This window comes from Folsomia candida, unplaced genomic scaffold (genome assembly GCF_002217175.1).
Source record: "Folsomia candida strain VU population unplaced genomic scaffold, ASM221717v1 Fcan01_Sc007, whole genome shotgun sequence".
Taxonomy (NCBI): Eukaryota; Metazoa; Arthropoda; class Collembola; order Entomobryomorpha; family Isotomidae; genus Folsomia; species Folsomia candida.
Genome location: NW_019091199.1, coordinates 825,408 through 839,533, shown reverse-complemented (window position 1 = coordinate 839,533; position 14,126 = coordinate 825,408). Strand labels below are relative to the sequence as shown.

Here is a 14,126-nt window from a genome sequence, read left to right as displayed (position 1 = left end):
TAGAACGCAAAAATTCTAGAAAAATTCTAGAAAGCAAAACTTTTTCTATGTTTAGGGGACGTGCATGAGGCATGCGATAGATTTTCGGAGAATTTTGACCCCTACCCCCGGGTGTGACCCACATATGTGCCCCATGTTATAATTAATATGAGAAGGATGTCTTGATCCCTATCCCCCTCAAATCGATCACATGCTTTGCATAGACCCTTATGAATCTCCCAGAAATTCTCATCTTTCTGTTCACGACAATATTATGAAAACTATGAAAATATATATCGACGTTCCGATAAATATGCATGCATTCGTTAATTTGTAGTGTTTTTCATATTGTAAGTATTAGCTTACTAGTAGTGAAGTAAAACTAAAAGCGGTTGTCCGATAATTAGAATTTGTATAGTGTGAGACGATATAGGACAGACGCCGATTTTTAAGATGACAATAAAAACTATTGGAATTAAATTTTTTTAAACTCCTAAATATTGGTGAAACGTCTTCTAAATAATATACCAGTTGCCTACATGCAAACCTTCTCTTAAATGAAAAAAATGTCGCATAAGTATTTGTATCCTACAAATTTGATTTGTTATGTAAAATTGTAGAACCAATTCTTATCATTTAATTTCTCTGTATGTTCATCATGCAGGTTCTATAAGTTTCTATCTTGCTTTAAAATTATTTTAAAATGAATGTATACTCTTATAGAAAACTGGTATAAAACTATTTCAAGTCACCCAGTTTGTTATCACCCTCACAAACGTCTGAGTTGTTTTAAAAATTAAAGTATATGTACGTGCATATGATAATTACTTGATGACTTTAAGTCATAGGTCAAATTTATTTAGCAATTTCTTAATTTTAATAATTTTGTCATTGTCGAATTTTAAAAATTTATGCAAGTGTTCAATTAACACATCAAAATTATTCATTCATCAAATTTCTTTTGCTGGGGGAGTTGGTGGCGTCCACTTTTTATCCTGGGAATGGACCATAGTAGGGACCTGTAAGTTAAAGAAAAGTAATAAGCTAATAAAAATTAATATAAGTTAATAAAAGTAAATTACCTGTTTGCCACATTGGGTAGCCAGTGCCTCCATTGTATGCAACCACTGTCCTGTACTGGGGTTGGTTGTAGGGGTTGTAGAAATACTGAGTGAATCCCACGGGGGGTGGAGACGGTCCGTATTGCGTGCTTCCCCCTGAACACACACAATCTTAGTGGATTGTCGCTATTGTTCGAAATACCACGTATGAGGACTTAAGTACCTGGCACATAATATGTGCTGACTGGAGTTCCACTTGGATAATATGCTGGAGGTCCGGGGTTGTTGTAATAGGTGCAATTTGTTGCTGTTGGATAATTTACTATTCCATAAGGACTGTTATTGATTGGCTGGTACGAGTTTGTCGTGTTATCCAACATAATCAACTCGGTCCCCGGAGGATAGACGGCCTAACCAATTTCATACATATTAGTTGATTGTGAGCTCAAATTATTTAAAATTTTATTGACGATCTGTATTACCCCGGCCCCAGCTGGATACGACACAGTCGTGTTGGAAGGATACGTGGCTGGACCAGAGGGGTAGTAACATCTTGTTTCTTGAGGATACGTGATCCTGGTGGGGGCGTTATAGACTACATTTGCGCCTGCAGGGTAGCGGACCAAAGTGCCTTGTGGGATGTTTACAGTGGAAGGAGAAGGGAAAACCCCCTGCGAAATGTACATAAAATATGAGGATTAATCGGTTTAAATTTTCATGTAAAGTAAAATTAATATATATACAGTGGAGCCGGGTTGGAATCCGGTTCGATAATACGAAGGTGGGTAGGGGGCATAATGTCCTTGGGACAAAAGGATTTGACCCAGAAGGGCAAACACTACGACAAGATTCATAATGTTCTTAGAAACAACGTATTAATCAGCGAAACCAGAAATGCCAACTTCAATCTGATCGAGCATTTTAATTCTTTCACGATTTTATACTCTTATGCTTTTGCACTTATGAATGTGGTAGTGACGCCGGTAAAAAATTAGTCTTTATTCGAGATTCAGTAAGAATAATGGTGCATATTTCCAATTATGTATAAGTATTTCTAGGGCATCAGATTACCGAGTCAGTTGGGCAGACTGAAAAGAAACAGAATTATGAGAATGTGAACCACATGTCTTAATTCAAGTCATTCACGGAGGCAGATGACATTAATTGTGTAACTTCTGAGCCACAGATGTTGATGACATAAAAATACAGGTAACAATGAAAAATTAATAAATAAAAAGCTACTAAATAATTAATCTGAATTTAAAATTTGCTCGTACTCTTTTGCGCTTGTAAACTGTTTATGTAACTGCACTACAATATTATTAGCGTATCTCAAGCTTAGTAACATTATCGGCTGGTTGCAGTTCATCCAGGACATGACCTCTACTATTTAATAATACTCCTACATTCTCGTATTTAAGTATTTAATATTCAAACGCATGTATGTACTAACAAATTCCAGATTTAGCTTGGTTTGTTAGAAGACTTGATTATGAAAGGGACATCTTGCGAATAATAAACTCGTCTTTAATTAACTTATTTGTGAGATGATCAAGGTTAATAGGTGAAGTTATTGACTGTTACTGGGCAAGAATGAACGAATGTTGGAAGATTATTGGCGAAGATTAACCATTTTATTAAAAATTATCCCCCGACAGTCAGATTTTTTTTACAAACCCATGACTAATTGAACTTTCAAGGGTAATAATGTACATCTGATTAACGTATGCTGATTCCTGATGTGATAAGTATTGAGTCACACAATTGTACAATATATGAGTATTGCACCATATACATAATTGACGCTCACTGATACTTGAAAATCTTGTTCAGAATGATGAGTGTCTTGCATAAGTCGTTATCTTGTTATTTATGTACTTTTACCCTGTTCTGATCATAATTATAATCTGTGACATTCAATTAGTTAAATGATGACAAGCCTACAAATATATGTAAAACATTTGACAGAACAAAATGCTATCGCAATAAAAAAAACTCCATCACATTGTTATAATAAGCATTATAAATAATTTATCCATCTTTATAAATAGTTTTCTGCTCCACATCAGAGAACATCTTTGCATTACGTTGTCCGATATCTGAGCAAGTCTAAAATGGGAAAACTTTTTAGCAGCTTGTGCTTTGCTCTTCTTCTGGTTGTGCTCGCAGAGAGTAAAAGCTTGGAGTCGAAGCAATTGAAACCAAAAATCAGATTCAATCCAGAAGGAAAATTTAAAATTGTGAACTTTGCAGATTTGTAATACACATATTAACTCTTTATGATGCCATTTTTACAAGTATACGCTAAAACTTGATCTTGTGGTCACGCAGGCATTATGGAGAATTTCCTGGAACTGATCGTGGTAGAGCGCAAGACGGCAACTCAACTCGCGTCATGAGGGACATTTTAGGTAACATACAGACATAAGTACAAAGTACATTTACAAGACATTTACTTCAAAAGTTCTGCCATACAAATGTATAACTTTCGAATTTATAGAATTCGACACCCCTGACTTTGTTGTTTTTACGGGCGACCTTATAACCGGCGACGCTATTCTTGTAAATTCTACGGGATTCATTGAGCAGTTGTTGACTCCCTTGCTCAATGCTGGTTATCGGTAATATATCATATGCACATGTACATAAACGAAAAAGGACACTTGATAATTGTTTTTAGATCTGCATTAATGGTTTTATTATCGCAGCTGGGCTTCCACTTATGGCAATCATGATAATGGCATTGCGACCACCCGAGAACAAATTTATGCGACGGAATCCAAGTACGAGAACTGCTACACCACCAACGATGGGACTGATCTGTTGCCCGGCCTGACGAACTACTACCTCCCTATTTACCCCTCAGTTGAAAGTGTTGGCGAAACCCCTGTGCTCATTCTTTGGTTCTTTGATTCTCGAGGGGGATTCGACCCCAACGGTTTTAAACCCTCCAATGTGGATGAAGCTGTCGTGAATTGGTTTATTACAAAAAATGCCGAGCTCACGGCAGCATGGGGAGCAGTGCCGGCGTTGGCTTTCTTCCACATCCCCACGTAAAATATAAAAGCTGATACATATATTTATTTATGTGTAGAATTCTGATTTATAAAATTAGTTTGACTGAATATATTATGCATTCGTGTTAATTATATAAATTATTGCAGCATCGACTACGAGGATGTGCAGGACAATACCGATATCCCAAACCGTGACGACTGTGTTGGACTAGTAGGTGCGTACAAGTAACATGGTTTTGATAAATTATTGGCTAATAATGATGCGTTACAAATGTGAATATGCTTGTGTAGATGAAGCAGTGGTTCCTCAAGATAGGGACACACTGTTTATGCAAGCTCTGGTCAATTCAGGAACCGTAATGACCACATTTGTTGGTCATGACCATGGAAATGCATGGTGCTGTACGTATCTCACGTTATCTATATGCTATAATCGCCACACGGGGTAAGTTATGTGTACCCTTAAAGTATTTAATAATAATATTATTATATTTATACTATTTTATTATTTTATTATTATTATTTATTATTATTATTTTATTTTATATTTATATTATATTAGTTTTTTATCCTATATATAATTACAAATTAATAATAATAATATTGTTATTATTATTATTAATTACTATGTACCTTTTCACCTTTATTCATGTAGCAATTATTAGAGTATTTATGAATATCTTTAATTCACAGGTACGGAGGTTATGGGGACTGGACGCGTGGTGCCAGAGTGGTTGAACTTACGGAGGACATCCTGCAAATGCGAAACTATATTCGACTCGAGAATGGAACTATTATTGATGAGTACCCAGCTAATGATGCATCCCAGTAAAATTTCACGCCACACTCGCATCCAAGCATAAATAAAGTATTGGCTCGTAATTTCATTTCTTGTTAATATAATTTATTACTTGACTTCAATTAAAATACGTGGAAATTCAACAAAGTAAATATTTACATTGACAATTACATTGATTTACGCTGCTCATAAATTCACATTTTTGCATGGGGTCGAAGTAGCAGTTGTGAAAACATGTTTCCATAAATATTCTCATTGAAACAAAATCCTTGGAATCTCAGGACTTCTTGTAGCAATGTAGCATAATACTCGTATAACTAATTCTAGGGTCGACAAGTTTTAATCAATTATTTTGCCTACACATGTAAACATGTAATTAACTTAGATTTACAAGTGTGAAATTATAATTGAAATTCAGAGTTAAACTTAGTTATTAAACGTGGGAAGGGTACATTTTACGGATACCCAAAGTACTTGTCATCTATATTTGCGCATATCTCGTACAAAAGAAATTATCTAAGCATATTATAATTGTCACAGTATGTCCTTTTTGGCTGTATTGCAACAGTCCCAAAAGTCACAAGAACTTTCAAGAACTTTCTCTATTTAACTGCAAGCTAAATTGTAGGAATAAATATACACTCATTATTGAAGTAATTATTGATAGCTTAATATATACTTAGACAACTTGAAATTCGACTAAAAACTTTATTGTGATTTTATCAACATCATAGACAATGTACTCGTTGAATTTCAACGGAGGGTTTTGGATGCTGTCTGAAGTCGGCCGACTAATTGTTTTACCGCACGGGATTTCGGCATCATGATATCGACGGCTTTCACTTGCGTTCGGAATTAATTTCCCTGCTCCCAAAATGCTGTCATAGTTTGTTGGAGCTGCGACATAGTCATTGAGAGCGGTTTTCGAAGGGTAGCTTTTCCCGAGAGACACTGCGCAAAGAAACAAATGTCCCCTTTGTCCCTTGGCAGGTGAGGAAGAAGAAGAGCCCATCAAGGAGGGAAGGCAGTACTGCGCACTCTTCGATGTTCGATCCGCGAAATACAAGCCGTTTCCGAACATTTGACCATTGGGTGTAGGTCGAGTGAAACCGCGGGTCAGGATACTCGTGATGTTCTCGCTCTTTGTTCCATGCCAAAGCAATTTCCTATTTTGACTTTCGTCTCCGAAACAATTCACATCTTCAAATCGACGGATTCGAAACAGTTTGGTCATTCGGAGTCTGAACGTGTGACACTGACCATTGTTGAAATACGTGTCGATATCGTTGTAAGTTGACTTCTCAGAACTAACCAGCGTGGTGGTGAATGATTCTCGTAGTGCTAGTTCCGTTAATCCAGTGAGTCTGGAGAGGAACCGGTAGCTGTTCAATGGTAAATGGGGACAAAATGGTTAATATTATATTTACAATTTGTACATAAGACTTTACAATTATTAAAATTATATTTTATCAGCAGGTCAGACCCAAGAGGTTTGTGTAACTTGAGCCGTTGTAGGGAATCGTCGTCCATGTCACTCATGGTACTGAATGGGTTGGGATCTTCCTCTTCACTTTCAAAATCTTGGAAATACGCCATTTCGCACTTTTTATAAAATACTCTTCTTCACAAATTATAGGAAAGTGTACGTTTATTATTTTTTAAAGTAAAATTGTGCTCATATGTATGTATGTACATATGCACATATACTGACTGCAGTGGTGATTCAAATAAATGTACATGGATTTGCAGGTGGCGAGAGTGATAAGAAAGATAATAGAGTTTGCACCAATATAAATGAGATGATATTTGTGAGATCTTGAAAATTTTCTTGCATTATATTGATCATATTCCCTTCGCCTTAACCAGATTGACATTTTTTACAGTCTACAAGATGAAAATCTGTGGGTTATCACTTATCACATAATCTTAAGATTAGTCTTACGTTGAGAATACATGTGTGGATAACGGCAATGCAATATGCCAACATAGACAGGAAAAATATGCAGCTGTATATAGTTTCTGAATAGTTTTTTAATTTGGATAGTTTATTGGTAATTATTTAGCCAGAATTGCGCTGTCCATTCACTTATTCTTCAAATGCGAAAGCTGATTACATTTTATACGAATACCAGATAAAATGTTGAATGCACGACTGGATTATACCGAATCACATCAGATCCCATTATATTAACAAACTGTGCTTTATGCTAAATGTACAAATAATATTTAAAAAGATAAGCAGATGATAGGGATTGTCATCCATAACTTGAGTTGAGTGATTAAGAATTGAGACTTACAAGGGAACCTTAAGTACTGTCACATCTCGATTTGTTTTCGGATGGTCTTAATTGATAGATAATTTAGTGTAACTAAAACTTTGTCGTATGTAGGACACAGTGCAAAATCACGTTTTTGTGAAATATTTGGCGAAAGCTGCACCAAAACGTGCAATTTTTCCAATGCTTTTAACACAGATAGCAGCCTTCGGGATAATGAAATGAGGTTTATAAATTATACACCTGTCCGCAATTTCATGCTAATCGCCAATATTTTTAAAAAATCATGTAAACATTGGCCATTTTTTGTAATTTGGCAAATCTGCAAAATTTTCTAAATTTGAATTTCGTCGTTCTTAGAAATTTGTAATAAAATTTAAATGTTAAACTTCTTTTATTTAAGCATTGCAAAAAAGTTTTCAAAAAATACATTTTTTTTCTTATTGCAACAAAATGGGCGATAATTACAAAAAAAATGATTCTCACAATTTTTCATGAAGAAAGATATAATGACCAATGCTAGTGTATTTTACGTATTTTTCAAAATTGTTGGCCATATTTGGCAAGTTGCAAATTGGAAATTTACATCGTTAGCTTTTAGAATATTCGACAAAATAACTTTTCCATACCTCGTTCGAGATTTTAAGCTTTTGGAAAACTGGAAAAAATTTCATCCTGGAGGGACCTGATTGGGTCCCTCCACTATGGCATATATAGGACGTCCTATATAAATTTCCAATTTGCAACTTGCAAAAACAAATATGGCCAACAATTTTGAAAAATACGTAAAATACACTAGCATTGGTCATTATATCTTTCTTCATGAAAAATTGTGAGAATCATTTTTTTTGTAATTATCGCCCATTTTGTTGCAATAAGAAAAAAAATGTATTTTTTGAAAACTTTTTTGCAATGCTTAAATAAAAGAAGTTTAACATTTAAATTTTATTACAAATTTCTAAGAACGACGAAATTCAAATTTAGAAAATTTTGCAGATTTGCCAAATTACAAAAAATGGCCAATGTTTACATGATTTTTTAAAAATATTGGCGATTAGCATGAAATTGCGGACAGGTGTATAATTTATAAACCTCATTTCATTATCCCGAAGGCTGCTATCTGTGTTAAAAGCATTGGAAAAATTGCACGTTTTGGTGCAGCTTTCGCCAAATATTTCACAAAAACGTGATTTTGCACTGTGTCCTACATACGACAAAGTTTTAGTTACACTAAATTATCTATCAATTAAGACCATCCGAAAGCAAATCGAGATGTGACACTACTTAAGGTTCCCCTGTTAGATTAATAAATTCCACCATTCTAAGTATGTACATACATACAACTTGATACAACATACGTACATCAATATAGCCAATGTATAATATGAAAGTTCATGGCTCACCAATCGGTATGCCAAAAGTGTATTGCTATATACACTGACATAAAATTTAATTTGAATCTAAATACATCTCAACGTGTGCTACATTTCGATTTCGTATCAGCAAAACATGGCGACCGGGTCTGCCTCAAACTTTAAAGATGACGATTTGATGGGTACGTTTGACTTGAAGTGATTTTGATAAAAACTCACAAATTCTAACTAAAACAATTATTCTTAGATGTTGATGATTCCCAAATGGTAAAAATAATGCCATCAGTGGACGACTTACGGAAAAAATTTGAAGCAGGGGGTGGTGATGAGACGGGATCGCAAAGGAGGAATCAAGGTTTTATAATTATAAAACCGACAAAGGAAAATATACCACCTTGAAATCAACAAAAATATTAAGAGTAAGCTGAAACGTATATTTTCAGAAATTTCTCAAGCTCCTGCGGATGTTATTAAACCTCAGCCGTCCAGTGCATTAATCGAAAAAAGGTCTTCCATCGACTTCAAAAATGACGACAGCGACAATGAATTCTACTACATTTCTGAAGACGAAGATGAGACAGACGCTAATTCATCAAAACGACTTCAAAATGGTGTTGCCTTACAAGGTTTACAGTGGTTTATAACATTAAGATATGTATCTGTATAATTATTTATGTTCATATTTCATCCAAAATTCTATCTCAATATAGAATCTTCCAACTCGACCCCTTTGTACCCAGCAGTGAAACCTGGTTCATCGTCTTATGCCTCCGTTGCCTCTATATCATCTTCACAAAAAGGCGCAGTCGCTGCCAGTGCTCATTCGAATCCTGCCCACATTCCTAAAATACCCTTGCGAATTCCCAACCCAGCAAAAGAGTTAGGTGAACTTGGTCGATTTGTTGAAGTTGACGTTAATTCTGCGACTTGGAAAACTTTGGCGTTATATGCGACAAACAGCTTTCAACAATCTGGTTCAAAGTTGGGGGTTGAAGTTCAGAAAGTTTATCGAATGGAACCCACCAAACCTTCCATTTCCAAAGCGTTCAAAAATCTGACCACAAAATTAGCTTCAAACAGCAATTTTGAGATGATACTTTGGGTAAAAACAACTTCGGACTCGATTCGAAAACTTGCTCAGTCGCAGAATTCTTGTACTGCATTCTATGACAGATTGAGCCGGGCACTTCCTCTCCAATTCGGTCAGACAACAGAAAACTGGCGTCAGTTAATTTTATTATGCAAGGTGACAGATAACCAGTTACTAAGTTATCGTGCTGTCACGAAATTGGCGATAATTATTTTAATTTATGTACTATCCAAATATGTATGTAGGTGGATCTTGGAAAGATGCACAAATCACCACAAGGCTATTCCCGGTGGTCCACTGAAACAAGGTCACCTTATGGGACAGATTCTGTCAAAGGAATGGGAAAACACAAGCCAAATTGGCATCAAAATCGTAAAATTGATAATGCAATCGTCCCATGTGGTGAAACAGAGAAGGAAACTCGCTTTCAAAAGTTTGAGCTCGAGTTTAATGAATACTTAGTGTATCAAAGCAAACAAATTGAAGTTCAGTTTGCCGTCGATATTGAAATATCCCATTAGAAATAATTGTAACGAAAACTCATCGTTTCGATGCATACACAAATATATGATTTATTGCACACATTTTGATTAAAATGACTGATTAAAAATTCTATAACTGATTAAAAAATAAAATTATTAACATTTTTGCGCCTGAAATTTTACCACAACCAAATATTTGGCCTTTATGCGTTCCGGGGTATAAACTACATATTCGTTGAAGTTGACCGAGTAGGCGCCGAATCTGAGGTTATCTCTGGTCGGACCTGAAGGCAGCACTGCCCCGTCAATGTGCTGATTGGTATCCCAATCCGGAATCTTGGCCCCCACACATTTGACCGTGTCGTAGCCCGATGGTGGGGACGAGTAGTCGTTGTGGGGGTTCTTGGCCTTGTACATTTTCCCAAGTTTCACATCGCATAAAAACATGTACCCGAGCTTGCCAGGCGTAGTACCATCACAATAATTTGCACTCTTCGATGCTCTATCGGCAAAATAACATCCCGTTCCGAACATTTGATTCTTATTTGGAGGTTTTGCAAATCCATTGCTGAGAATAGCAGAGACAGAATTTTTCTTTGTGCCATGCCACAAAATCATTCTAAAGTTGGAAGTCTTGGAGGTGGACGGAGATGAATGTTTGTGCTCATGCTGGAACTCAAAATCATTATTTCTAACTAAACGAACTATGTTAACAACTTGGATACCAAACCCATGTTCTTGGCTGTTCCTAACATATTGGACAATTTTTGTATAATTTTCATGGGATGTCGTCAAAAGTTGAGCTTTGAACAAGTAGGTTTTGAGTTCTGTCTCCGACTTGCCAGTTATTTGCTGAAGAAGTTGCAAAGATGCGGGTTCATGTATGGGCTTCCCCTTTGTCTTGTGGTGCTGTGGAGCCAAGAAACTGAATCAATCAAACGTATGTAATGTCAAAATGCTGAATGTGTTATTATTTACTCCTTGGTGTTTTGTGCTAAGATTTTTGAATTGATTTGCAAGATCGTCCTCGTCACTTTCGGAGGTGGAAGAACTCATTGTACCAGAAATTAGTTTACGCAGGCGGATGATTATCAATCGAATGGTATCCATTCACCATTGCATCCTGCCAACTTGGTTGGTAGTGGAATAAAACAAATGTTAACTGGAAAGTGCAAGTGAAGTGAAAGTGGTGCATAACTGACATGATATGGGATCCCATTAATCTCTCACCAACGGAATTCTGCAATTGTAAGAGATAAGGCACTAATATTTGCTCATCACGCGGTGTTATTTCGTTTAATCAAATGCTCGTAGCTGCAACCTTCATCAACATTATTTATATTGTTTATTCGTTTTGTATTTACGTGTTAGAACATCAACAACGACGACTTGCAAGTATGGACAGAAAAGAGGAAAAGGGGCCTGCTGATTATGCAAGAGAAAATAAAACAAAAAATGAGAGGAGCAGCTTCATGTCAACCTCAAACAACGTTTGTCCGAATGGGTCATATCAAACTAGGCCGGGAGACGACAACCAAAATAAGCCTCATGTATCCCACAGTACCAACAGCGCTTCTTCAAATTTCAATTATTCCAGTGTAAGTTTCAATTGAACCTGTCAACAGTGTGTCAACCCTCCGCATAGGTATTTATATCTTATAAATATTTTAATTTTCAGGAAACGAGTGTATCGCCGTCGCCACCACATTACCACGAGGGAGGTGGAATGTTTGACAGACTGATTGCACTAAAGAAAAATAATCCAAACGTAAAAATTTTGTTTCCACTAAGCAGCAGCAATGGGGTAGGAGCCTTGACGCAAACGACATTACCAAAGCGGTCCACATGGGGGGACAACGACTTCGTCCAGATGCCATACGACCCTTGCAATACAAAAATACAAGTATACAAAGAGTCCCTCGACAGGACATCAAAGAAAAAGTGGGAGATAATCAATGACGAATTGGCAAAACTAAAGAGTTTGGTTGCTTCGCCAGGCTTTGGTAAGTAAGATTAAGCAATACTCGTGCATGTACACAGCCGATAATTTCTACAACGTTTTAACAAGCTAGTTTGTACGTAATTAATGATCCCTTGATGTAGGTGAGAAGTTAAGACAATCTGTATCCCAGTACAATTCAAAATATGGGAAGAGTTCCTTCAATTTGCTAACCGAGAGTCTTTCTTTGAAATCTCAATTTGAATTCATTGCTGAGGAAGCTGCAAAAATGGAAAATAATTTTCCGTTCGGTATTCCGGTTCTAAAATCCGGAAAACACTCTAAAGTGACCAGCATTTTCTTTAATCAAAAACAAATTTGCAGTATTTTGGCCAATGCATTTTTATGCACATTTCCTAAACGGGAAGGGAAACTTCCAGAGATTAACTTTCACGAGTAAGTACCTAATTACCTAATCTTTATCAGGTTTTCAGAAGGGGCCACATATTAATATTTATCATGTGTAGATTGTACCATGGAACTTTAGGAAACAATGAAGCAGAGAAAAAGATTGAAAAGCTCAAATGCATCCTACACTACTTTGAGCGAGTGAGAAAAATTAAGGGAAACGGGAACATCTTATCCTTTGAAAGACGATCATTGTCGTTTACCGAAGAGCCAGATTGGGGATACTCCTCTACGAGGAAAATGTCGTATGTCAATGTGTTTAACAATGAAGGCATTGAATCTGCTAAAAATTGTTTGCAAGTTGACTTTGCTAACCAGTTTATTGGTGAGTTATGTAAATGTATAGACGCACATATATATGTACCTGCTTACATTATACGAATTACATAGGAGGGGGTGTCATTGGGAGAGGAATGGTCATGGAAGAAGTGTAATAATTCTTTAAGTTTTAATTTATTAAATGAAGATATTATAATAACTAACTTCATGCATAAATGTGTATACATTTTTAGCCGGTTCTCCATCTGTCCAGAACTAATTGTCGCACGGTATAAATTTATTTGCTCATTGGTGATCACCTGATTATTGATCAACTCAATATGTTCATTGTATTTTTATGTTTGGATCATTTCATCGTTGGGAAAACTACAGGCTGTTTACGGAAAAATTGGAGAAGGATGAAGTTCTAATTATCACGGGATGCGAGCAATTTTGCAAGTATAGAGGATATGGCAGTACATTTCAATACGCTGGTGATATTGTTGATGATACGAAATTAGACGAGTATGGTCGAAGGAAAACTGAGATTGTTGCAATGGATGCATACAATTTTTCAGAGTATGGTTCGCACACTTGTTTAGTATATATGCATACATAATGCTAATTTTGTTGAACAATTTTTAAAAAGGCAAGACCCAAGGAAGCAATTTGGCTCCCACTTGGTGAAACGAGAGCTCAACAAAAGTTATTGCGCTTTTGCTCCGAAAAAATATCAGGAGAAAACCCCGGTCGCCACAGGTATGTACTCGGGCTTCAAATTTTAAGCATAAATCAACTTCAAACTATAAAGATTTGCTTCATAAGGACACTGGGGTTGCGGCGCGTTTAAAGGAGATCAGGTAATTTTATTCCGAATATTAGCTCGTATTAAAAATAACTACAATATTTTATTTATTTCAGGAGCTCAAGTTCATTATTCAATGGATGGCAGCTTCGGAAGCAGGACGAGAGTTGCATTATTATACTGGAGATGCAGAACAAAGTAAAGAAATTATCAGAATTGTAAAATTTCTAGGTCGCAAGGATGTCAACATCAAGAAACTTTTTCATGCAATCGAAGAGTACAATCGAAAAGAAATTGAATACAGTTTCAACAAATCGTCTAAATCTTTATTCACTTTCTTTGAGAAGACTCACAATTTGTGGTAAAAGCACATACATTATGTACCTCCAAGAGAATTGACGTAAATAGTAAATGGATGATATTTGACAATTTTATTTATTCATTCTAAACTAATATATAAATACTATTTTATTATGCAAATAAACGGAATGCAATTTTTGAGTCTCTGACATCTTGCCGTCGTTGTATTATAAAAAGTATATGGCTAAATGTTCAATTGTGTATTATGACGTTGGTCTA

The 14,126-nt window shown here is 35.9% G+C and overlaps 6 protein-coding genes across 6 annotated transcripts; 3 read left to right on the top strand and 3 right to left on the bottom strand.

Moving 5' to 3' along the window:
* Positions 1 to 797: 797 nt before the first annotated feature.
* On the bottom strand, positions 798 to 1,959 carry LOC110852376 (extensin-2). The gene is made up of 5 exons (XM_022100436.2): positions 1,784 to 1,959; positions 1,523 to 1,711; positions 1,264 to 1,450; positions 1,062 to 1,196; positions 798 to 998 (listed from the first exon to the last, which is right to left on the bottom strand). The coding sequence occupies exons 1-5, from the start codon at positions 1,892 to 1,894 to the stop codon at positions 970 to 972; spliced, it is 651 nt and encodes a 216-aa protein (XP_021956128.1). The 5' UTR covers positions 1,895 to 1,959; the 3' UTR covers positions 798 to 969.
* A 1,115-nt stretch (positions 1,960 to 3,074) lies between these two features.
* LOC110852559 (probable inactive purple acid phosphatase 16) lies at positions 3,075 to 5,008 on the top strand. The gene is made up of 7 exons (XM_022100657.2): positions 3,075 to 3,297; positions 3,372 to 3,451; positions 3,541 to 3,661; positions 3,749 to 4,093; positions 4,205 to 4,272; positions 4,349 to 4,502; positions 4,751 to 5,008. Exons 1-7 carry the CDS (start codon positions 3,155 to 3,157, stop codon positions 4,887 to 4,889), a joined length of 1,050 nt encoding a protein of 349 aa, XP_021956349.1. The 5' UTR covers positions 3,075 to 3,154; the 3' UTR covers positions 4,890 to 5,008.
* LOC110852560 (poly [ADP-ribose] polymerase 2) lies at positions 4,940 to 7,122 on the bottom strand. Its single transcript, XM_022100658.2, has 2 exons — positions 6,340 to 7,122; positions 4,940 to 6,238 (listed from the first exon to the last, which is right to left on the bottom strand). The coding sequence occupies exons 1-2, from the start codon at positions 6,450 to 6,452 to the stop codon at positions 5,536 to 5,538; spliced, it is 816 nt and encodes a 271-aa protein (XP_021956350.1). The 5' UTR covers positions 6,453 to 7,122; the 3' UTR covers positions 4,940 to 5,535.
* A 1,336-nt stretch (positions 7,123 to 8,458) lies between these two features.
* LOC110852165 (poly [ADP-ribose] polymerase 2-like) lies at positions 8,459 to 10,209 on the top strand. The gene is made up of 5 exons (XM_022100154.2): positions 8,459 to 8,687; positions 8,753 to 8,860; positions 8,949 to 9,131; positions 9,216 to 9,751; positions 9,841 to 10,209. The coding sequence occupies exons 1-5, from the start codon at positions 8,642 to 8,644 to the stop codon at positions 10,114 to 10,116; spliced, it is 1,149 nt and encodes a 382-aa protein (XP_021955846.1). The 5' UTR covers positions 8,459 to 8,641; the 3' UTR covers positions 10,117 to 10,209.
* On the bottom strand, positions 10,203 to 11,224 carry LOC110852166 (poly [ADP-ribose] polymerase 2). The gene is made up of 2 exons (XM_022100155.2): positions 11,056 to 11,224; positions 10,203 to 10,986 (listed from the first exon to the last, which is right to left on the bottom strand). Exons 1-2 carry the CDS (start codon positions 11,185 to 11,187, stop codon positions 10,234 to 10,236), a joined length of 885 nt encoding a protein of 294 aa, XP_021955847.1. The 5' UTR covers positions 11,188 to 11,224; the 3' UTR covers positions 10,203 to 10,233.
* LOC110852164 (poly(ADP-ribose) glycohydrolase) lies at positions 11,008 to 14,056 on the top strand. Its single transcript, XM_022100153.2, has 11 exons — positions 11,008 to 11,325; positions 11,449 to 11,675; positions 11,756 to 12,080; positions 12,181 to 12,472; positions 12,544 to 12,809; positions 12,875 to 12,914; positions 12,997 to 13,032; positions 13,136 to 13,321; positions 13,392 to 13,501; positions 13,568 to 13,602; positions 13,664 to 14,056. Exons 2-11 carry the CDS (start codon positions 11,475 to 11,477, stop codon positions 13,910 to 13,912), a joined length of 1,740 nt encoding a protein of 579 aa, XP_021955845.1. The 5' UTR covers positions 11,008 to 11,325; positions 11,449 to 11,474; the 3' UTR covers positions 13,913 to 14,056.
* The last annotated feature ends 70 nt before the right edge of the window (positions 14,057 to 14,126 follow it).